At 42.1% G+C, this 23,938-nt stretch overlaps 1 protein-coding gene and 2 non-coding genes across 3 annotated transcripts in view; 1 reads left to right on the forward strand and 2 right to left on the reverse strand.

The window, feature by feature from the left end:
* LOC132383740 (uncharacterized) overlaps window positions 1-23,938 on the forward strand; it is a 362,655-nt gene that overhangs the window by 213,619 nt on the left and 125,098 nt on the right. The window contains exon 4 of the mRNA XM_059954939.1: window positions 5,460-5,471. Within this exon, the coding sequence (XP_059810922.1) occupies window positions 5,460-5,471 (12 nt within the window). The remainder of the gene's footprint in view (window positions 1-5,459; window positions 5,472-23,938) is intronic.
* trnaq-cug (transfer RNA glutamine (anticodon CUG)) lies at window positions 1,356-1,427 on the reverse strand. The gene has a single exon. It is a non-coding gene; the product is annotated as a tRNA-Gln (tRNA).
* trnaq-uug (transfer RNA glutamine (anticodon UUG)) lies at window positions 1,892-1,963 on the reverse strand. The gene has a single exon. It is a non-coding gene; the product is annotated as a tRNA-Gln (tRNA).

Below are 23,938 nucleotides of genomic sequence, written 5' to 3' on the forward strand. Positions count from 1 at the left end.
AACCCCGAGGTAGTGTTGTAAATGTTTGACGTTCTTTGGTGTTTGTCTCTTCCTGACCTCGTCCCGTGGTGTACATCAGGCTGTTCTGCTGTTGACCTGCGGGATGAAGAGTCTTGTTTTGTCTTTGCCTCCGTCGGGTAAGTCAGACAGTTCTGCCGTTACCCGACGGATAGTCCTGCATCCGTCGAAGGATAAGTCCCAGCTCTATGTCTATGTTCTGTCCAATCTCATATTAGTGTCTTGTTAAAGAGGAGACCCCGCTTGTCGAATGATAAGGCCCGATTCTATGTTGATGTACAGTTCATAGTCTGTCTCCAAGCTCCAGGGTCCGATTTATGCAAACCGCGAGCTCCAAGAAGCCAAGGATGACTCCAGCCTCCAGCTGCAAGAACCCAAGGAAGCCTGCAGATTAGAGCTAAAAGAACCCAAGGAAGCCTGCAGCCTCGATATCCAAGACCCCAATCTCAAGCTTCGAGCTCCAAGACCTCAGTCTCAAGCCTCGAGTCCCAGGACCTCGAGACACAAGCTCCAAGTACCCAGGCCTCGTCATGTCTTCGCCTGCTTGGGGTCCGAACTCAAGTCATATACCAGATTCTGGCTCCTTTTCCAGTCTCCGGCTCGGAGTCGACCCCAGTCTCCTTGTTGCCAGTACCTCTTCCTGGTCCTGCTTCCCTAGCCTAGTCTGCGTCCTGTCCCGTCCTGCTCCTAGTACTTCAGTGCCTGTGCCCTGCATTTGGGTCTATTCCCAACGCCCCCCTTATGACAGTTATGTCTAAACATATGTTCTCAACTCTTATACTCTATGCCATGAATGATGAAGGCCAGCAGGTGAAACTCCATCTTCACGAGCCGGAGATGTAACTGTCAGTGATCCATGCATTTATAGGGCCCTGTCGCTCCAGTGACCGACCGTTCACTGGATCATTTCTATTCCGGTGTGATCTCCCAAACTGGACTGAATAACATTTTCCAGTCTTTAGGCCTATCTGATGAAGACCTCGCAAGTTCTCTTGACATTCTACACTATCCACAACAGAACCTGTTTTAGTATCTTTTTTTTACCACTTACTAACGATACTTTCTACACACAAAAAATTGTTTAAATAAATTGCAAATACCTCACACTGTAGCGCCAACTCCAGTGGGGCATCACTGGACACAGACGCACATTCCGGGACGTCAGATCGTACTCAGTCTTTCCGCGGGGCCTTGATACGCGGCATTATGACCTTTCCTCGAGGCGGCCTCCCAATTTCCTTTCCAATGCTTCCTCCCATGGGGAGTAAACAAAGTTGTCACATGCTTTCCAGTGCATACTTTCATAAACGGACATCTCACTAACAGGGTAAACAACGAGGTTCCACCGAGACTCGAACTCGGATCGCTGGATTCAGAGTCCAGAGTGCTCACCATTACACCATGGAACCACTTGTATTTACCGTGAACGACCATAAGAAAATGAATCCCAGGGTAGTATGCGCTGAGATTTGTGAACTTGTGCAATGAATTTATTTTAAACTTTGCACTTCGTAGAGAAAGTCTCAGGAGGATGGCTTATATAACACATTGCTTTTCTCTTTGGAGAGAAGAATGATTGGCAAGGAAAAATACAACACCAAAATAAAACAACTGAAAGAGTGCAATATTATCTACAGTCGACACCATCACGTAGGTCACGGAATTTCAAAAACATCCTCTGTCAGCGTCAAAGGGAGCGACAACGCCAACTCAGTCTTTCCGTGGTGCCTCCCTCCACCGAGACCCGGCCTCCCGACCTTCTGCCAATGCGGTGTATTGACTTTCACCTGCCTTGGGTAGTGGTTAAAATTATCACTGACAATGCAGTGCGTGTGTTTACAAATGGACGCCAGAACTGACAGAATAAAGAATGAGGTCTCACCGAGACTCGAACTCGGATTGCTGGATTCAAAGTCCAGAGTGCTCACCATTACACCATGGGACCACATGCACTCACGGTAAACGATCACCGGAGGATAAAAATTAGGTTAATATTTGGTAACACGTGTAAACTTTGATAGTAAATTGTACGTTGACCTTTGACCTTCATAATGGATGTCTTGTGAGTACAGGTTGAGGAAGAGATCAGTTTTCTCTTTGGAGAGAACCTGTATGAGAGGTGATTTGAAAGAGGTATACAAGATGACAGAGGACATATATCGCATAGACATCCAAAACATTTTACCTGGGGTGGAAGTGGCAAAGGCGCTGGGTGATAATGTTAAGGTGATTGGATGAATCTATAACAGTGGGGGTTTTCTTAAGTTATTTTTTACTCACAGAAAATGGATGGAATTCGCAGCCAAGGATACAGTTAAAAACAGATACATTGGAGACATTTCGGAGACCTTGCATTGGGGCATGAACCTTGCAACTGATGATCTTCTCTGGGAGATTATTTTGAGAACCGTCATCTCCAAGTAAGGACATAATCTTGAGGGAATGTACTATGTTGAGGGCAAGCTAATGAGAACTGTTTTTGGCAGGAGATGGGGAGAGTAGAGTCTGGGAGCTGCAGTAATTGAGTAAACTCACATCTGACCTGTGGTATTTATTTGAAGTCGAGAGGTTCATCAAAGTTGTAAATTCTGTGAAAAAGGAAAATGAACCATAAGGAAAGTTTCCGAAGTGGAAATTGGACAAAACACTTGATAATTATTCCGCAATATCCAAATTAAACACGGAATCAATGATGCAGAATGAAAGTGGGAGAGTGGATACGATGTTACTGATCAAGACTGGGGAGGACACCAAGGCACTTTGTGCAGACATTGAGAAAAAAAGAGAGACATCACAATGAAGGCTGGAAAATAGAACAACTCAGAGGCAGAAGACAGTAGGTATGTCTAGAGAGATATCAAGTGAGCAAAACACTAAGTGATTAGTTCATGTCAATATTCCTCAAACAGAAATTGATGAAGTAAAGAAGTTCAGTAAGGATACGCTGCACGCTGAAAATAAGTTGGTGGGAATGTTGGGACGTTCGCCAGTATTGGATGGGATACATCACAGGTCATTGAGTGAATGAGGCAAGATAGCAGATTTCTGAGTCCTTCACAGAGATCATTGTATTTCATTTTTAACTGCACATGCTGTTGCAGAGTACCAGAGATCAGCCAATCGTGTTTCCTTGTTTAGAAATGGCAATAGAGCCATTCCACGAAACGGTTGACTTGAACATTAATCTTGTGGAAATGACTGGCTATATTTCTTACTCATAGAATCAACTCCCATCAGTAAAAATATTTTTTTTTCTGAGTACCCAACATGGCCTTGCGTGGGTGAGATTATAATTTACAAACTAGATCACATGTGTTCATGTAAAACAGTTGATTGTTGAGGGCCGGGCAGTGGATATTGTACACATGGACATTGAAAAGTTTTCAACAAGGCCTCTCATGGTAGGCTCAAACAGAGCATTTCGGCTCCATGGAGAATGGCTAGAGACTCTGTGGAGATTCCATGCAGAATGCAATGGTTGAAGGGTGTTATTCTAACTGGAGATCTGTGAACAGAGCTGCTCAACGATGATCATCGCTGGGAACTGAATTTGAATTGAATTGACTTTATTTCTTACATCTTTCAAGTTACGTCACCATTTAAATGTGCAATGCCCGATCATAGTAATTTATATGAAATAGAACAGTCCATGTAATATAGAGTATACTCAAATAATCGTGAGTTCATCAGTCTGATTGACTGTTGGAAGAAGCTGTCACGGAGCCTTTTTGACCTGGCTTTTATGCTACGGTACATTTCCCGGATTGTTGCTGCTGGGATCGATTGAGGTTGGGATGACTTGGGTCGCCAATGATTCCACGTGCCCTTTTTACGAGTCCTTGTAAATGTGCTGAATCATGGGAAGTTCACAACTACAGATACGCTGGGCTGTCCACATCACTCTCTGCAGAGTCCTGAGATTAAGGTAGGTACAATTACCATAACAGGCAGGGATGCAGCCAGACATAATGTTCCAAATTTTGCACCTGTAGGAAGTCCTTATGATTTGGAGGCCAATAGCAAACTTCTTTAGCCATCTGCGTAAAAGTGGCGATGTTGTGCCTTTTTCGCCACACAGCTGGTGTCTACAGACCGTGTGAGGTCCTCGGTGGTGACGATGCTGAGGAATTTGAAGCTCATCTTCAGATCCATTGATGTCAATAGTGGCCAGCCCATCTCTATTCCTCCTGTAATCCAAAACCTGTTTCTTTTTTTTTGCGACATTGAAGGAGAGGTTGTTTTTTTTTTTGACATCACTGTGTCAGACAGATGACTTCTTCCCTGTAGGCCACCTCATCATTGTTTGAGATAAAGGCGATCAATGTACTGTCGTCGGCGAATTTCATTAGCAGATTGGAGCTGTGGATAGCGATACTCTCATTGGTGTACAGGGAGTAAAGTATGGAACTTCGTAAGCAGTCCTGAAGGGTTCCTGTATTGAGATTCATAGGATTTGTGGTAACGGAGGCCACTCTTATAACCTGCTGGGGATCTGACAGGAAGTCCAGAATCTAGCTGCACAAGGCAGGGTCAAGGCCCAGGTCTCTAAGCTTTTTTCGAGCCTGGATGGACCTATGGTGTTGAATGCTGAACTATAGTCCAAGAGCAGCATACTCAATAAGCATCCTTTTTCTCCAGATTTGTAAGGACGGTGTGCAGAACTGTGGCTATTGCGTCATCTGCCGATCGTTTTCGTCGGTAGGCAAATTTTAGGAGGTGCAGTCTGGGTAACAGAACATTACAAATGTAATCCTTGACCACCTTCTTGAAGCAATTGCTTATTATTGACTTGAGTGCGACAGGACGCCAGGAGCTCAGGTATATTACCTTGGTATTTTTTGGTACAGAGACAATGGTGGATGATTTGAAGCAGGACGGTACTCTATTCTGTGATAGAGAAATAGTGAGAGCGAATGAGACATCATGACACATTCATCCACTTCGGTTTTAATGAACCCAGTAACAACTGCAGCATATTCATCCAGGTTCGAATATGAATCCCCGAATACACGCATCTCTCCCTCTCCCTGTGTAGAGTGCCCTCTTGTTTGGGTTTTCGTAAGCTGAAACCCGTCTCCTTTGCCTTGAGACATTGAGGGAGAGGTTATATTCATGGTACCAAGCCTCGAGCTCCTCCACCTCCTCTCTGTAGGCCGTCTCATCGTTGTTCTGATGAGCTACGCCACGGTTCTGTCAACGGCGATCTTGACAATGTAATTGCTCCGGTGTTTGCCGGTGCAGCCGTGTGTGAGCAGGGTCTACAGTTAATTTTTTTCAGTTTGTACCTGCAGATTACGATCTTCAGTACTCTTTCAGAAGCTCCAACTGCAGGACACGGCGGTGGTTAATCTCTGAGTCAATTTCTGCTTTTGAGGGTAGAATTCTGTCAAGTTACTTAAAGTGGTCGACAAAGTCGAAAGTGATATAGTCGACATACCGAGGGCTGTAGTGATGTTTGTTTGGCACTGACTGGTATCGAACCCCTTACGTTGTCAAATTTGCCAATGACGGGATTTTGGTGGGGCTCCTAATTAGTCACAATGAGATGCCGACAGAGAGGAGATGGAAGAGCTTAAGGAGTGGTGTCCAGCAAGTAACCTCTTCCTCGATGTTCCCAAAAAATGGAGATGATTTTCAAATTCATAAAAACCTTCAGTACTAGCATCTCCTATTCACATTGGCAGCACAGCAACTTACATTGCAAACAGTTTCAAACTCCTGGGAGAACACACCTAGCACAAGTTGTCATGGTCTCAGAACCCATCCTTGCAAAATCAGGAAATCTTGTTAACATATCGTACTTCTGAAGAGGCTGAAGAGAGCTGGTGTTTGAACACCAATACTAAATTACGTCTACAGTTGTGCAATTGAGAGCGTCCTAACCTGCTGTCTCTTTGGGTACTACAGCAAATACACAGATGTGGAAAATAAGGCTTTACACAGGCAGTTAAAACTGCCCAGCGCATCACTTGCACCAGCCTACACACCATGAAGGGCATATGCAAAGAGTGGTGCCAGAAAAATTTCACCAATATCATGAACAATCCGATCTCACCTGCTTATGGATTTTTCCCAATAATTTTATAGATTACTTGCATAGGTGAATACAAATACATTATGATACTAAGAAAACAGAAACAAAGTTGAAATGCACCATATCTGTATATAGTAAATCAAACGTAATATTGAAAAGGCATGTTTTATTCTAATGTAAAACAAAATCAAAACTCCATAACAAAAATGAGAAAAAAATAAACAGCTGTTTATGTTAAAATAAAAGAAAATCCTGAACATAGTCATATATTCAAACATGTAATAGCCATTATAATTGCTGAATAAGTCAAAGGGTATGAAAGTAGCTCCAAATAGATCCCCACATTGTGAAAAAATCTTGCCTGGGTACAGAAATAGAACACCTAATTTTCTCTAAATTTAAACATGACATAACATCTATCAACCAATGGACATGTGTAGGTGGAGCGTCATTTTTCCATTTAAGCAACAAAACTCATCTGACTAAAAGAGAAGAGTAGTCATAGACTAAAGATAAGCTCTCTCGTTTTTACTCAGATTTTTCTCCATACTGTCGAAGAGGTCTCTCTAATCAATATGCTTTGGTCTTGCCCGCGGGTTGCTAAATTTTGGAAAGAAATATTTCAAACTTTATCGGAGATTTTTGAAGTAAACTTTAAACTCAAACTTCTTACTGCCCTGTTTGGCATTGTCGGACGAAATGGTTTTACTCTTAAGCCGATTGATTTGCATATTTTGTCTTTTATTTCGCACCTGCTTGTGGACTTTTGGTCCACTCAGATCAGGGAATAGGCTACAAAGCATCCACTCCAGGACCATGAAACTCTAGAACAATTCCTTCTCCCAAGTCGTCAGATGGAGTAACGCCTCCACCCATTAGCCTCCCACCTCCATTTCATACACATCACCTCGTATCTCCTTACGTACATAGAGTCAGTCAGTGCATGTATCATTTACTTGTACATCGTAATTCAGTGGATTTCTTATATATTTATGTTTATTCTTTGTTGTGTTCCTTTTGCTTATTGTGTGTTTATGCTGCATTGGATCCGCAATAACAATCATTTCCTTCTTTATGAAGAATAATAATAACCAATCTAGAATCTTGTATCTTGAATATTGAATGAAGTTTTTTGACAATTGTTCCATTAGCTTTGATGTATTGGCGTGCAAGCCTCTGTTGAGATATATTCTGGAAAGTGTGAGAGGAGCTGCCTTCACCAATCACGCAGGCAATGCATTATAAAATGCAACCATAAAGCATATCCTCATTCCCACCTCACCCTCTGAATCATGGCCTGAACCCTGTGCCTATTGATTTTCAGACATGTCCTTCATGTGGCAAAGTTTCTCAATGTTGATGATCCTTTCAATCCTTTCAATCCTCGCAAAAATAAGGAAAACATCCAATAGCTTTTCTCTCTGGATAAATGAAACTACCCATCCCATGCAAAAATCTGATTCAGTCTCCTCTGCACCTCACGCCCATGCATTCAGCCCTTTCTATTGTGTAGTGACCAGAATTCCAGGCTTAGCTCACATAAGTTTTATCCTTTATTTTCCCTTCATTAACCCTTCAAATTCACTATGCAGAACTCACTTTACTTTTTTCTCCCAGAAGGATTTACAATGGAAACTCTCATGTTGCTTTTTTTTTGTTCGGGTTTCTAACCAGTTGATCCCTCCATTCTCATTTTCGGTATTCTACTCGTATACTTTTATATAAAGTCAAAGCAATTACTATTGTCATATGCACATCTGTACACAAACGCAGTTTACAGCTGACTGGCACCAGGATAAATTAAACATAACTAAGGTAACACCGTACAAGAAAACAATTAGGAAAATAATGAAATAATCATTTCGCTTGGTTACAATTTTCATTTCCTTCGACAGTAAAGGATTTTGCATTGAAATATTTCCCAATAAAGAACCTATTTTGAAAGAAAGATTTAGTAATTCGTTAACAATATTAACAGGTTTCCCAGCCGCTCCTCAATCATGTAACATGCTTAAATTTGTCGAAATATATGTGTGTTGACATCACAGGGAAAACTTTATCCAGCTCGGGCCTTCAGGACGCTGAAATCAACAATCTGTTCAAAGGCAAAAGGAAGAACTAATAATAATGAATAAATGTGCACTTAATATCAAGAAGTGCGATGAAGTGTCTTTGAAAGTTAGTCCATTGGTTGCGGGGAAAGTGAAGTTGAGTGAGTTTAACTCCTTTGGTTCAAGAGCCTGATAGTAACTGTTCCTGTACCTGGTGGCGCGAGTCCAGAGGCTCTCATAATTTTCTCCTGATTGCAGCAGCGAGAGGAGAGTATTTCCTGTGTGGTGGGGGTCCCTGATGAAGGATGCTGCTTTCCTACGCTAGCGTTTCATGTGGATGTACTCAATGGTTGAAAGGGCTTTACCCCTGGTGGACTGGGCTGTGTCAATAGCTTTTTGTAGAATTTTCCCTTCAAGGGCATTGGTGCTTCCGTACCAGGCTGTGATGCAGCGAGTCAATATACACTCCACTACATATCGATAGAAGTTTGTCAAAATTTAAACGTCATGGCGAATCTCCACAAACCCCTCGGAAAGCAGAAGTGCTGCCGTGCTTTCTTTGTAACTACACTTACATTTTTGACCAGGACAGTTCTTCCGAAACAACTAGGAATTTAAAGCTGCTGACATCTCCGATTCTCAAACAGGACGGGCTGGTGGATCTCTGGTTACCTTCTCTTCAATCTATATCAGCTGGTGGATCGTGCTGACATTATGGGAGGTTGTTGAGATGGTACAACTCGGCCAGATTTTCATTCTCCCTCCTATATGCCGATTCATCACTACCTTGATTTGGCGAGCAACTGTGGTGCCTTCAGCAAACTTGGGTATGGCATTTGAGCTGTACTTAGCTACACAGACATACGTGTAAAGGAAGCGGAGCAGGAGACAAATACACAACCTTGAAGTGCACTTGTATTGACGGTATAGTCGAGGGAATGAGGTTGCCAATCTGAACTGACTGGTCTCTGCATGTGACGGATCCCAGGGTCCAATTGCACGAGGAAGTATTGAGTCCAATGTCTTGGAAATTACTGGTGTCTTGCATTAACTTTAGGTTAAATCGGTTGTATGGCTCAGTTCCATTGGTTGTTTTCAATGCCAGAGGTTTGGTTACATTAAAACTGTATGTATGGGATAGAATCTGATGAAGAACGTGATTATGGCAATTGTGGAATCGACATTATGCTAAAATGTCCTCATCGTGGTGGAGAACATCGCTCTGTGTATTCAGGAATAGAGATTTATGGACATTCGGTATATATTGCGGAAATTGTAATTTCATATGCAGAGGCTCCTTGGAAAGTACAAAACATGGTTCCAATGGACATATTAGTATCCACTCCAGCAAAGAGAGAAGACTTCAGTCAGTTTGTGAAGTGCATGTTTTTATAACTAAAGATTTGTTGATTCTTGATAGTTTGTTGCTTTCATGGCAGATGTGGTAAATTGTACAGCACAGGCTAAATGAGGGACAAAAGTATTTTAAATGCTGCAAAGAATCATCTAGAGTAAAATATGATATTCTAAAAGATATTAATGCAGCTTTTCAAGGGAGTAACTAATATTTTGACTTTAAAAAGGGTTGCTTTTTTAAAAAATTTAATCCGAAAATATAATGCTGAAAGCTTGCTAGGCAATGTTACAGAAATTAAGAAACTTATTGAAGATTTACTGAATATACCTGATGTTACTGTACATGCGAACAAGAAACATGGTTGAAATGTGGTTTACAGGATAACATACAAAATGATGTTCATGGAGGACATTATTGGAAAATGCCTAAAGGACGAGGAATGGCTACCTTTATTAAAACTTCGATAGCACAGAGAGTTATGGAAATTGAAGTTGTTTCTCATACTTCGTTGATTCAAGTGCTCATTGAGATGCTCTGTAAATCTGCCTATGTCACCTCCTCAAGGGGTGTGTTTCAGATTAGAACGTTCTGTGGATAAAGAACAAATACTTCTTCACATTCTCTCAAACCCTCATTCCGAATTCCTAAAACCAGTCAGCTCTTGTCTGACTTGCCACTTCCAACAGACAGTTATTAAGTACAGAAACAAACTATTTAGCCCAGGTCATCCATGTCTATCTGAGCTGGACCATGTGCCTGAATTTGACCGATATCCTTCTATTCCTTTTCCTGTCCTGTACCCACATACAGTAAGTGTTTTTATAATGTTCCATTTTCCCCCTTTCTGCTACTTTAGTAGCCAGTTCCACGTGTTTGTCATTCGTCTCTCAGATGTCCTTTAAGTAATTCCTGTCTCACATTAAACCATATTCCCCCTACTCTTTGGTGAACAATAGTCCTCGACTGTTCCCCGACCGTTACCTTCCATCCCTGTAGCATCCTATGTTTCTCTCCAGTGCAGTCACATCCATCCTGATGTGAACCATTAGAAGTCTGCACACTATTCTAGCCATGGTTGTACTAATGTTTGAAAAAGTTCCTCCAAATGTCCCAGTTAGCGAGGTCAACAGCTGTCAACGGAACAAGCTTAGATGAGTTAGTCCAAAGGGCCTGTTGCCATGCTCTATGACATAATGACTGTCTCTGGTTACCAAACCAGTTTTACATCCGGTTGCTCTTCCATATGGGACCGTGTCAAAGGCCTATCAGAAATTCATGCAAACCCTATTGTCCACACTACCCTCATCGATATGTTTTGTTTTACCTGGATAACAAAAAAGAAATGGAGGCAGAGGGTTGCACACGGAGTTTGACAGACTGGAAGAAGGGAACAAAAAGCGGCAGATAAAATATAGTATATGGATACATCTGGTCAGGACTTTGATAGACGGAATGAAGGCATAGACCACTTCTTAAACGTCGAGACAACTTAGAACTCAGAGATGCACAGGGTCGTGGGTCCTTGTGCAGGATTCCATAATGGTTTACTTGAAGTTTCAGCTTGTGATGACGAAGGTAAATGCAATACTTAGGTTATCTCTATGTTTAGGAAAATGTCTATGCATTCACTCCCTCTATCAAGGAACATTTGCACGTAAAAGGAATGATGTGATGCAAAAGGCTTTCTAAGACATCGCGCAGACCGCACGGAACATTGTGAGCAATGTTGTGCCCTCTATCGAAGCGACGTTGTACTGGCATTGGAAAGGGTCCAGCGAAGATCGCAAGATTTATTGTGCCAATGAAAGCGTTAACAAATAAAGACTGTTAGATGGCTCTGGTCCTGTTCTCAGTGGAGTTCAGAAGAATGAGGACGATCTAATTGAAACATTTCGAATACTGAATTTCTATTTAGAATGGAATTGAAGAGAACGTTTCCTATAGTGGGGGATTCTGAGGCCTGCCTCTGAGTAGAAGGGTGTCCATTTGGAACAGCGATAAAGAGGAATTTCTTCACCAAGTGGGTGTTGAAATTGTGGGATTCATAGCCAAAGATGGTTATGGAGATCGAATCACTGGGTATATTTCAAGCAGAGGGTTGGTAGTTTCCTTATTAATAGCGGTGTCAAAGCTTGTGGGGAGATGGCAAGATAATGGGGTTAAGCAGAATACTAAACAAGTCCTGATAAAGCAGTAAAGCAGTGAAGCAGTCTCGATGTGTCAAACGGCCAAATTCTGCTTGGATGCATATTTTAAACGCATTTTGCCTTCAGTACACCCTGAGCCACAATTTATGTTGTGCCCTATTCTTATTTAACTCTCTATGACATATTGTCTCATAGATATCAACACTATATTCCATTTCACCATTGACGATTTAACCATATCGGGGCCTTTACAATATCCTTCATTGTCTCCCTAAGATACATTTTATCATTAACTGCGAATAATCCACTTTTATCCCTGCTGAGATACTTAGCACGTTCTTGTTAATCTTCATGAGCTGTGGAATTTGATTACACAAACGGAAATCTCTAATCACAATGCCTTTCTTCTCGGTGAGTACAGATGAGAGACTACACACCTCACCCGGCCCATACATAGATTATCACTTAGATAACACACATTCTCGGATGTGGCCCCACTCATTCCCTGGTTACCCAATTGCTCCTCAGATATAAAAACACTTATTCATAGACTTATATTATTATCATTATTCCCTTTATCTTATTTGCGACAGATAAATTTTTGATTTGTGCTGGCATTCAGATTTCTTCTTCCAAACTCTGTACGCTCTTAATGCTATTGGGTGACTACTCCAGTCTTTAGTAGTGCTCTTTAACTGATAAATATTACTTATTATTTCAGTCAATCTCTCAACAACCTTTGACATCCTGGCTGCTCTGGGCCTGCAGTCATTGCCCTCCCTACCCCACTCCCTCCAGGTATACGGTGACCCAGAACTTTCACTACTTCACTCCCAAATGTCTCTCATTTCCCCTGTGTAGATGTACGTGGAGGATTGTCATTGAAAAGGTATTTCGATTGCACAGCTACTTGACATTTTACTGTCTCATTGTCTCAATATATAGAAGAAGGATTTCTGAGCGAATCTACAATGAAAATGTTCAGCAGTTCCGAAACGTGTCAACAAGTCAGAAAAAAAGCAGAATTGCGTGGCTGTAAAAGTATTCATGTCCGATGCAATTATAACACTAACTTTCCTTAGCTGCAATGCACTGTAATATCTCACCAACGCACCTGATGTGCAGTTGTAGAAAACTGAAAGGTCACATTTTTTCAACGAAGTCAGAAGAATCAATAACCCCTTACTCCTTAAGGCCTATGAGTATGGTAGATTTTCAACCGACCAAACCAGAATGAAGATATAAGCACATTCAAGCCAAGTCAAACAAAAGATGTTAGAAAAGCACAAATCTGTGGAAGAGAACAGGACTATATCAAAAGAACTGAACATACCTCAGAGCTCAGAACAGTCCATTGTGAAAAAGTGGGAAAACTATGAAACCACAGCCACACTATCGAGGTCTGGATGTCCCTCTAAACTTAATCACTGCAGTACATTCTTGATGAAGGAAGGTTTGCTGGACACATATCACAAATCCTTCTTCATGCCTCTTAAAATATTTCAAAGTTTAAATCCTTGCTGGTAGGTTTGCTAGCATGGTTCGGGAGGGTTTAGACTAATTTGCAAGGGGGAAGGGACGCAGAGCGATAGAGCAGTGAAAGCAGTGCATGGAGTAAAGCCAGATCCAATAAATAGACAGGCTTTGAGGAAAGAGAAGCAGAAGAAAAGGTATAAAGGTAGAAAGGTAGAAGGGCTAAAGTGCGTGTACTTCAATGCAAGAAGCATCAGGAACAAAGGTGATGAACTGAGAGCATGGATACATACATGAAATTATGTTGTAGTGGCCATGACGGAGACTTGGCTGGCACCAGGGCAGGAATGGATTATCAATATTCCTGGATTTCAGTGCGTTAAAAGGGAAAGAGAGGGGAAAAAGGGGAGGAGTGGTGGCATTACTGTTCAGGGTACTATTACAGCTGCTGAAAAGGTGGGTAATGTAGCAGGATCTTCTTTTGAGTCAGTATGGGTGGCAGTCAGGAACAAGAAGGGAGCAGTTATTCTACTGGGGGTATTCTATAGTCCCCCTGGAAGCAGCAGAGATACCCAGGAACAGATGGGTAGGTATATTGTGGAAAGTTGCAAAAATAACAGGGTTGTTATCATGGTTGACATTAACTTCCCTAATATTGATTGGCACTCGATTAGTTCCAAGGGTTTAGGTGGGGCAGAGTTTGTTAAGTGGGTCCAGGATGGATTCCTGACTCAGTATGTTGACAGGCCGACTAGGAATAATGCCATACCAGATCTAGTATTAGGTAACGAATAGGGTCAGGTCACAGATCTGTCAGTGGGTGAACATTTGCTGTTCAGTGGTCTTTAATCGTACTTGCCGCTCATAATCTGTGACTTGTGTTACCCTTCTGATTTTTTTTTCAAATTCTCTGTACACTCTTGATGCTATTTAATTCAGTGCTCTTTTCCTGACACATGTTTCCTGTCATTTATGTCAATCTCCCAACATCCCTTGTCATCCAGGTAGATTTTCTGGTACTGCCGTCTGTGCCCTTCCTTCCTACAGGTATTTGGTGACCCTGAACTCTCACTGCTGCACTTTGAAATGCCACTCATTTCCCCAATGTAGATGTATTTGCAGATGCCTTGAAAACGCATTCGCACTCTACTGTCTCATTTTGTCAATATTGTAGGGATTTTGAGCTAATCTACAATACATTGGCCATCATGTCGAATCAATAGAAACATCCCAAAATCTCACAATTCCTGAAATGTTAAAAACAAATATGTGAGGCTGAGAAAGTATCCACACCCTTTGTAATTGCTACACTAATATTCCATTGGTGCAAAATACTGCATAAACTTACCAACTCACCCTATTTGCAGATATAGAATTTGGCAGAGTCACCTGTTTTCAGTGAATCCCAAAGTAATCAATGTCCCCTTTCTCTCGAAAGACCAACACAATGCAGATTTTCAACTGATCAACCAAAAATGAAGTTAAAGAACATTCAAGACAAGTCAGTAAAATGATAATAGAGAAGCACAAATCTGAGGAAGGATACAAGAGCATCTCAAAGGCACTGAGCATACCTTAGAGCTCAGTGCTGTCCATTCTAAAAAATAGGGAAATTATCAAACCGCAGCCATATAACCATATAACAATCACAGCACGGAAACAGGCCATCTCGTCCCGCCTAGTCCGTGCTGAACTCTTAACCTCACCTAGTTCCACCTAGCCGCACTCAGCCCATAACCCTCCACTACTTTCCTGTTCATATACCTATCCAATTTTACCTTAAATGACACAACTGAACTGGCCTCTACTACTTCTACAGGAAGCTCATTCCACACAGCTATCACTCTCTGAGTAAAGAGATACCCCCTTGCGTTTCCCTTAAACTTTTGCCCCCTAACTCTCAAATCATGTCCTCTCGTTTGAATCTCCCATACTCTCAATGGAAGCAGCCTATTCACGTCAACTCTATCTATCCCTCTCAATATTTTAAATACTTCGATAAATCCCCCCTCAACCTTCTACGCACCAATGAATAGAGACCTAACTTATTCAACATTTTCTGTAACTAACGTGTTGAAACCCAGGTTACATCCTAGTAAATCGTCTCTGCACTCTCTCTAATTTAATGATATCTTTCCTATAATTCGGTGAACAGAACTGTACGCAATATTCCAAATGTGGCCTTGTACAATTTTAACATTACATCCCAACTTCTGTACTCAAAGCTCTGATTTATAAAAGCCAGCGTTCCAAAAGCCTTCTTCACCAACCTATCTACATGAGACTCCACCTTCAGGGAACTATGCACTGTTATTCCTAGATCTCTCTGTTTCTCTGCATTCCTCAATGCCCTACCATTTACCCTGTATGTTCTATTTGGATTATTCCTGCCAAAATGTAGAACCTCACACTTCTCAGCATTAAACTCCATCTGCCAACGTTCAGCCCATTTTTCTAACGGGTATAAATCTCCCTGCAAGCTTTGAAAACCCACTTCATTATCCACAACACCTCCTACCTTAGTATCATCGGCATACTTACTAATCTAATTTACCACCACATCATCCAGATCATTTATGTTTATTACAAACAACATTGGGCCCAAAACAGATCCCTGAGGCACCCCGCTAGCCACCGGCCTCCATCCCGATAAACAATTATCCACCACTACGATTTGGCATCTCCCATCTAGCCACTGTTCAATCCATTTTATTACTCCAGCATTAATACCTAACGACTGAAGCTTCTTAACTAACCTTCCATGTGGAACTTTGTCCAAGGCCTTGCTGAAGTCCATATAGACTACATCCATTGCCTTACCCTCGTCACCATTCCTCGTAACTTCTTCAAAAATTCAATAAGGTTTGTCAAACATGACCTTCCACGCACAAATCCATGCTGGCTACTCCTAATCAGATCCTGTCTATCCAGATAATTTTAAATACTATCTCTAAGAATAATTTCCATTAATTTATCCACCACTGATGACAAACTTACTGGTTTATAATTGCTAGACTTACTTCTAGAACGCTTTTTAAACAATGGAACCACATGAGCAATACGACAATCCTCCAGCACAATCCCCATTTCTAATGACATCTGAAAGATCTCCGTCAGAGCTCCGGCTGTCTCTACACAAACCTCCCTCACGGTGCTGGGGAATATCCTGTCAGGACCCGGAGATTTACCCATTTTTAAATTTCTTAAAATCGCCAGTACTTCCACCTCTTTAATTGTCATGGGTTCCATAACTTCCTTATTTGTTTCCCACTCCTTACACAATTCAATATCTTTCTCCTTAGTGAATACCGAAGAGAAGAAATCGTTCAAAATCTCTCCCATCTCCCTCGGCTCCACACATAGCTGACCACCCGAATTCTCTAAGAGACCAATTTTATCCCTCACTATCCTCTTGCTTTTAATACAACTGTCGAAACCTTTAGGATTTACTTTCACCTTATTTGCCAAACCAACCTCGTATCTTAATTTAGCTTTTCTAATCTCTTTCTTAAGATTCCTTTTACATTCTTCATTTTCCTCGAGCAATTCCTTTACTCCATGCTGCCTATATCTATTATAGACATCCCTCTTTTTCCGAACCAAGTTTCTAATAACCCTTGAAAACCATGGTGCTTTCAAACCTTTAACCTTTCCTTTCTACCTAACAGGAACATAAAGATTTTGTACCCTCATAATTTCACCCTTAAATGACCTCAATTTCTCTATTACATCCTTCCCATAAAACAACTTGACCCAATCCACTCTCTCTAAATCCCTTCGCATCTCCTCAAAGTTAGCCTTTCTTCAATCAAAAATATCAACTCTAGGTCCAGTCCTGACCTTCTCCATAATTATATTGAAGCTAATGCTATTGTGATCACTGGACCCGAAGTGCTCCCCAACACATACATCTGTCAGCTAATCTATCGCATTCCCTAACAGGAGATCCAACACTGCCCCATCTCTGGTTGGTACTTCTATGTATTGTTGCAAAAATCTATCCTGCACACATTTCACAAACTCTAAACCATCCAGCCCATTTACAGAAGAAGCTTCCCAATCTACGTGTGGAAAATTAAAATCTCCCACAATCACCACCTAGTGCTTACTACAAATATCTGCTATCTCCTTACACATTTGCTCTTCCATCTCACGCTCCCCATTAGGTGGCCTATAATTCACTCCTATCAGTGTTACTACACCTTTCTCATTCCTCAATTCCACCCAAATCGTCTCCCTAGAGGAGCTCTCTAATCTATCCATCCAAAGCACCGCCATAAGATTTTCTCCGGCAAGCAATGCAACACCTCCTCCTCTGGCCCCTCCTACTCTATCACACCTGAAGCAACTAAATCCAGAAATATTTAGTTGCCAATCACACCCTTCCTGCAACCATGTTTCACTAATAGCTACAACATCATAATTCCAGCTATCAATCCACGCTTTAAGCTCATCCACCTTTCTTACAATGCTCCTAGCATTAAAATAGATACATTTAAGATACTCTCCACCTCCTCCTCTCTTTTCATCCCTAACAATGCATTCAAATTTATTATCCTTTTCTTTCTTCTCCCCTACATCTTCGGGCTGAGCGCATCCCTTCTCCATCGCCTGCCTTTCCTCACTCACACATTGTCTACTTGCTTACTTACAGAGTACAGATTGCCATAATACAGAGTGCAGACGGACCTCTCTAAACTTAGTCACTGGAGAAGAAAGGCCTTGTAATTAAGGCTCCTGTTCCATCTCTGCGTCGGGGTTGCTCCAACTCGCAGTTACGGCCAGCAACCTTGGCTGGCTACAGAAACAATCGGATCGCTACCTAGTTCGGAGTGGCTGACGGCCACCCAGCTGGCCCGGGAAATGGCCGAATCCATTCCGCAACGAGAGCTCCGACTACTGCCAGCAAAGCTGAAAGAAGCAATGGTTCTCCAAGGCGGACTAAAGATGGAAAGTGGCCGTTCTAGCCTTCCACCGGCCATTTGCTCCCAGGGAATCTTGACAAGACGACCCGCGAACTACTCTCAATCCCAGGGCCACTTATATTTCCAGCACCAAGATGAGCATCTGGTGCTAATGGTTCAGTCCAACTGCAATAAGGGACAGTCTGTGGACGCGGAGTCCGGGGTCCGTGGACCGGATCGTGAACCGAATGCGGACTTCGGACCGGACCATGACAGTTTTAGCATGAGTCGAAGGTGATCCATCGTTCGATATAAGATATTTGGAATAAATTTCACATTTGAAGAGTTGTAACTTGTGGAGTGCCTCGGGGATCTTTGATATCCTCCTGTATGGCACTGAAAACAGGTCGGATTGTTCAGTCAATGTGGCACTTTGAGGTGGAGCACAGGCGTAACACATGCCTGAGGTTGGATAATTCTACAGTTTTGACAGTATCCATGGAGAGGCTTAAATAGTAAATGTTTCGGCTGAAATCCTAATCGGGATGATCCAGCCCTGGTGCAGATTCCATCCCATGTCTTTAGTGATAGGGAAGGTACAATGGAGGTGATTGTTCAGAGGAACTGAACCATGTTATAGAGTCTAGAGTGTTGCGTATTTTAAAGTCTCGGACAACTATTTTGGCTGTAGTTAGGGACTTGTGATCTGCCTCAGTATCGTCACCCATGCAAAACGGATCAAATGGTGTAGGCCAGACTAAGAATGGTCCACCGGTCCTCCGGGGCTGGGGCTGCAGCTCAGGGCTAAGAACCAAGACTGGTGAAAAATGACCACATACCCTCTTGTCCCGCAGCATTCTCCCAAAGCACTACTGCACGTGTTCCAAACCCTGCACACTTGTGCCATGTCTGGCGACCAGACTATTGGAATATTCCAAATGCAATCCAACCAGAGATTTAAAAAGTCTGTAGTATGCCTTGTCTGCTCAGTGTCTTGACTAATACAGCCGGTTTTGGCATATATTTTGGTAAAAACCCTGGCAACGTGGGACGCTACGGAAACACTCTAGCTGCCTTTGTTTAAGGAAGGCAATTCCGGCCCCGCCACCGTGTGAGATTGAGACGAGAGACCACCCCAAAGCTCCCTGTTTGTATGGACGCTGCGTGATTCGTTACCATGTTACAAATAAGTACGACGAAATAACATTGTATACCGCATAGAATTAAATGATGCAGCTTTATAATTCTTAATTTGACTAAAGGGGTAATAAGGAAGGAGCGGAAAAGATCCGCTGTAATGGAACAGTCTAATGTGCAGGTGAGAGCTCATTGTTTCCCTGTCGCCGATACACCTCCGATCTCAAGCAGAGCTTCATTGAGAGATGTCCTGACTCCCAGTCGAATCCTAACACCTCTTCTCTGCGGCGTATTTTTTCTTCTCCTCTCGAACAAAAACCCTAAGCGCAACCCTAGTGTCCATCAACAGAGAAATCTCCCCTAATCCGGCCATTTTAGTTGAATGACACACACTTCTATCTCTTACTTCAGTAGTAACCTAAACAAGCAGCTTCCACGGTTACACCTTTACAGTTAAAAGACTTGCACCAGATCATGACACTACAGAAGTAGACACTAAGGTTCCTTTACACATCAATGTGTTAAGAGTCGTCTCATTAGCAGAGTTATATCCTTTATGCTTTCTTCTCCAGACTTGCAATAACGGACCATTGTCCGGATTAAACTCCACCTGGGAATTTTCTGCCCACACGTCCAAAGGAAATATTTATTTTAATGCTTTTTTTTCTGAACAATCCACAGTATCATAAACATTTTTCGGATCTGCAAACCTAGAATTGCACCCACACACACGACAAGCGAAAAATCTGCAGATGCTACAAATCGAAGGTAACACGCAGAAATGGCTGCAGTCCATGCAGCACCTATGGACACTTAGTCATGACAGAATTATTCACATCCATGTCTCAATGCAAGTCACAGATGACCTGTGAGAAAATATCACCGTTCCAACCATCCTGATCCACAAAGCAAACTATTGTTTCTCCAGCCAATTGTTTGCTGCATCTGTGTGTTAATTCGCAGTGATCTGTTTACATGGACAGGCACGCCTCTCTGAACTTTACCTTCTGATCTCGCAGAAAATGTGCTCTCATTGTTCTGCTTTTCTTTTCAGAACGGATGATCTCATGTTTTCCCGCTGTCTCTTCAAGCTGCAATGTCCTAACCCATCCAATTGCCTTGTCAACATCCAACAAATATTCTCTTCAACCTTTTCGCCACTGATACTGCCAACCAGATCAGTAACACCAGCGGGTTTACAGTCATAGAGTAATGCAGCAGGGAAACTGCCCTTCAGCCCATCTCAGTCTGATTGTCTTGAAGACCAGCTGAAATTGTTTCATTTGTCCGTCTCGGTACTCTATAACGCTCAACATGTTCTCTCATTAGAATTGTCCGAATAGTTAGGTATCGTAACCAGACATTTCAGTGCAAACTCCTAAGTCAGCAACTTCCATAAACGCTGTAAGTCTTTTTTTTTTCTCTGGGAAACCTGCCTCTCCTTCATTTTCAACCTATCTTCTATCTCTAAAGCTATGATTTCTCGTTCTGGCAACACTACCCCGGAAATAGCCATTTACAACTCAGTCTATCTTTGGTTATGAATTTATAAAGCTACCTAAGGTCACTTACATTGCCGAGAATAAAATCGCTTTGCCTCTTCAGCCTCTCTATATCAACAAAGCTTTCTAGCCCTGGTAACCCTCAAATCTTGCTTGCCTCACTCTTATTAAATAGCTTCGCCATGTTAGGCAAGACAACCGGAATTGTACCTATTATTTCCGACCGAAGCCTGGCAAACATCATGACATCTGTAGGGTTTTCTTCAGCAAATTCCCGTCAACCAAACCCGTTGGAATTATTTCCGGAAATATTAGGCTGGATTGATAAAGATTTGTCAGCGTGGGTGTAATTTGTCTTCTTGGTATTTCAGAAAGCCTTTGACAAGATATTGTACACGATGCTACCAAGCAAGTTTCGAAGGAATATAATAGTACAGAGAGAAGATTGGCTGACTTGCTTGAGGTAATTTGTGGCAAGGAACGGGGCCTTTACTGGTTGGCAACCGGCGACTAGTGCTGTTGCATATGTTTCATTTCAAGTCACACTGCATTCTCCGTAACGTAAATGATCTAGACGCCAGAATTTATGGTTTTGAGGCATAACTTGCCGAAGGTGCAAAGACAAATGCGGGACAGATAAGGCTGAAGAAGCGAGGGGTCTGCAGAGGCACCTGGGAGAATAGCTTGCAGATAGAATACCATGCAGGGCAGTTCACATTATGTAATTCGATAGAAGGAATAACAATGCTGAGTATTTTGCACATGAGAAGAGTTCCAGATATCGGAGATATAGTGAGTCGTAAAAATCCGAGTGTGGAATCCCGAATGGCTGAGTTGGATTTTGCATCGGTGGTAAAAAGCATGTTGTTCTGACCGCATTTGGAGTAGTCTGAGTAGTTTTCGGCTACATCCACACGAGACCGGATAATTTTGAAAGACGCCGGATTCAGGTAAAAACGATAGGCGTCCACACCAAGCGTTTTTGAAAATACCTCCGCCCACATTAAAAAGAGTAACTGGGCAAAAGTCTTTCTACAAGCCATGCGCAGCACGCAGCTACGGAAAACAAGCGACATGTTTGGTGTCGAATCTCACTGTGAAAGTGCACGTTTGTGCAGTTACAGATTAGAAAAACTTAAAAGGAATTTGACAAACGACGGATAGCTGTTGGCTCTCGCGCAAGGGGATCTAAAACTAAAAAAAAAGAAAAGTAAAACAAATACTGGAGCGTATGGAGGCAACCGTCAGTGAGTTCACGGACAGTATGACTACCTGACGACGAACATTGAAAAACTAACTCTGTTGCATTAATAAAGCACTTTGTTAAATGTATAAAACAATTCTACATTACTGCTTTCTTGCATTTCAATAAAATGTTACATTAGGCTGTTACACACCTATTGTCAGAGCAGTACTTGCACAAATTGGTAAACCACCTTCATACGAGCAAAGACAAAGAACAGGACAAAGTGAGAATATTTATTTATTCAGTAAGTTATAGGTCAAAGTATTTGGTGAGTAAATTTCTAACTCTTCTCCCTTCAGTCTCGTTGCCGTCTGTTCTGAAATTATTAGGTTGTGTAGGGGTTGCATTCAGGAAAACAATGACATGCCGCCATCCGTTCCGTCACGTCATGACAGCGTTTCTAGAAATCTCAGGTTACCCCGTCCACACTACTCTAGCCCAAGCGGCGTTCTCAGATTTACACACTCTGGAGGGCGGTTTAGAAAAGCTCCGTATTCGGGGGAGGAAAACTGGACGGAGGGTCAAAATGAAGAGAAAAAGCTGCAGTTACAGATTTAGTGTGGACGTCGCCTTAGGTTTCACAGAGAATACAGAATATAGAACATTGAACAGCACCACGCAGTACAGGAAATTCTGTCCACGATTCTATGGAAAGCCTTTACCATTCCAATTGCAATTGTCTTGACTTAAATATCTTTGCGTCTGATAGGCATAGACACTCCCCACCATCGTCAATCTCCCCACCAGCGCTATGCCTTACAAGAACCTGAAGTTTAAGTCCATTATATCTACTAATATAACGTCATTAGTGCTGATAAACTTTTATAATGAAAATTTAGACATAGGTTTATAGTCCGTAAGATGATCTAAACTGATTGTGGGTCATACTTCGCATGTAACGTAGTGAAATAAACGCTAAATATATTGATGTCTAAGCATCATTCTAGGTGCCCTTAACACCTTAAATCTACCTGGGCTGTTGAAAGATGCTGTTGGGTCTCGAAAAACAAGCTGGTTATGCTGACTGAGAAAAACAGGCTGCTGTCGTGAGAGATTTCATCTACTAACTCTCTTGACAGTGAAGACAGAGAAATAGGTCTCTACCAGATGAGATGATATGAGAATGACCCATCCACTTGCTGGCATGCGCACGCTTTCCTTTTTCAACTAAGCAGATGCACATCCATATTATGAATGAAGGCATGTTGGAGCATTGTGTAGCACTACTCGAATCTCCTAAAGGTTTCCAACAAATAGGGACATAAATCTCAAAGGAATGCAAGGCCTGCAGAATGTTAGATCTGTCAAACAGGACATTGAATAGCACTAGCGAAGGATTCGTTGAGCCCTGTTTGAATGCCCACTGTTAACTGCATATACTGCTCAGAATGTATAAGGGACGTCGATGTGGATTAATACTCACATGTCAAGCAATCAGCTTACCCTGCTTTTCTTGGGCACTTGTATGACTGTTGCCCATTTGAAGTAATTGGGAACCTTCGATCCAGTACTGAGAAATGAAGGTATCCTTGAAAACTCATGCTAGTTGTTTGATGGTTGCCGGCCCTGACTTTTTCGTCCAAGGAAGGACAATCCAAAACCAAACAACACGTGTGTTGATATAAGGTTAGAAGGGAAATATTAAAGGATCAAAGCTCAGATTTGTACGCTATATTCATTTACATCTTTTAGGAATCTGCAATGGTGAGTCGGCGCAGTATGCAGCAAAAAAACACCATTCAACAGTAATGTTGTTCAAAAAATGTTATAAAATTAAAGATGGAGGCTAAACTTCTGATAAGGAAAATGAGGTGCACAGATATCAAATAACTGCATGTTTTTATAATATTAAAAGGATCGTAAATGGGTTGTGGGGTTGGGATGGGGAAATTCATGTTTCCTACTGGAACGTGGGGGATGGCTGTTGCCCTGCAGTTGCTTGTACGTGGGAGGGCGAGTGGATATTTGGAGTTCTCAGGTTTTTCTGTCATTTATTTTTGTTGGTTCTCTTCAGTTTCCTCGTTACCCTTGGCGGTTGTATACTGTAAACATCCTCTGATATTCAATGG

Source organism: Hypanus sabinus, chromosome 31 (genome assembly GCF_030144855.1).
Source record: "Hypanus sabinus isolate sHypSab1 chromosome 31, sHypSab1.hap1, whole genome shotgun sequence".
In the NCBI taxonomy this organism is placed as follows: domain Eukaryota; kingdom Metazoa; phylum Chordata; class Chondrichthyes; order Myliobatiformes; family Dasyatidae; genus Hypanus; species Hypanus sabinus.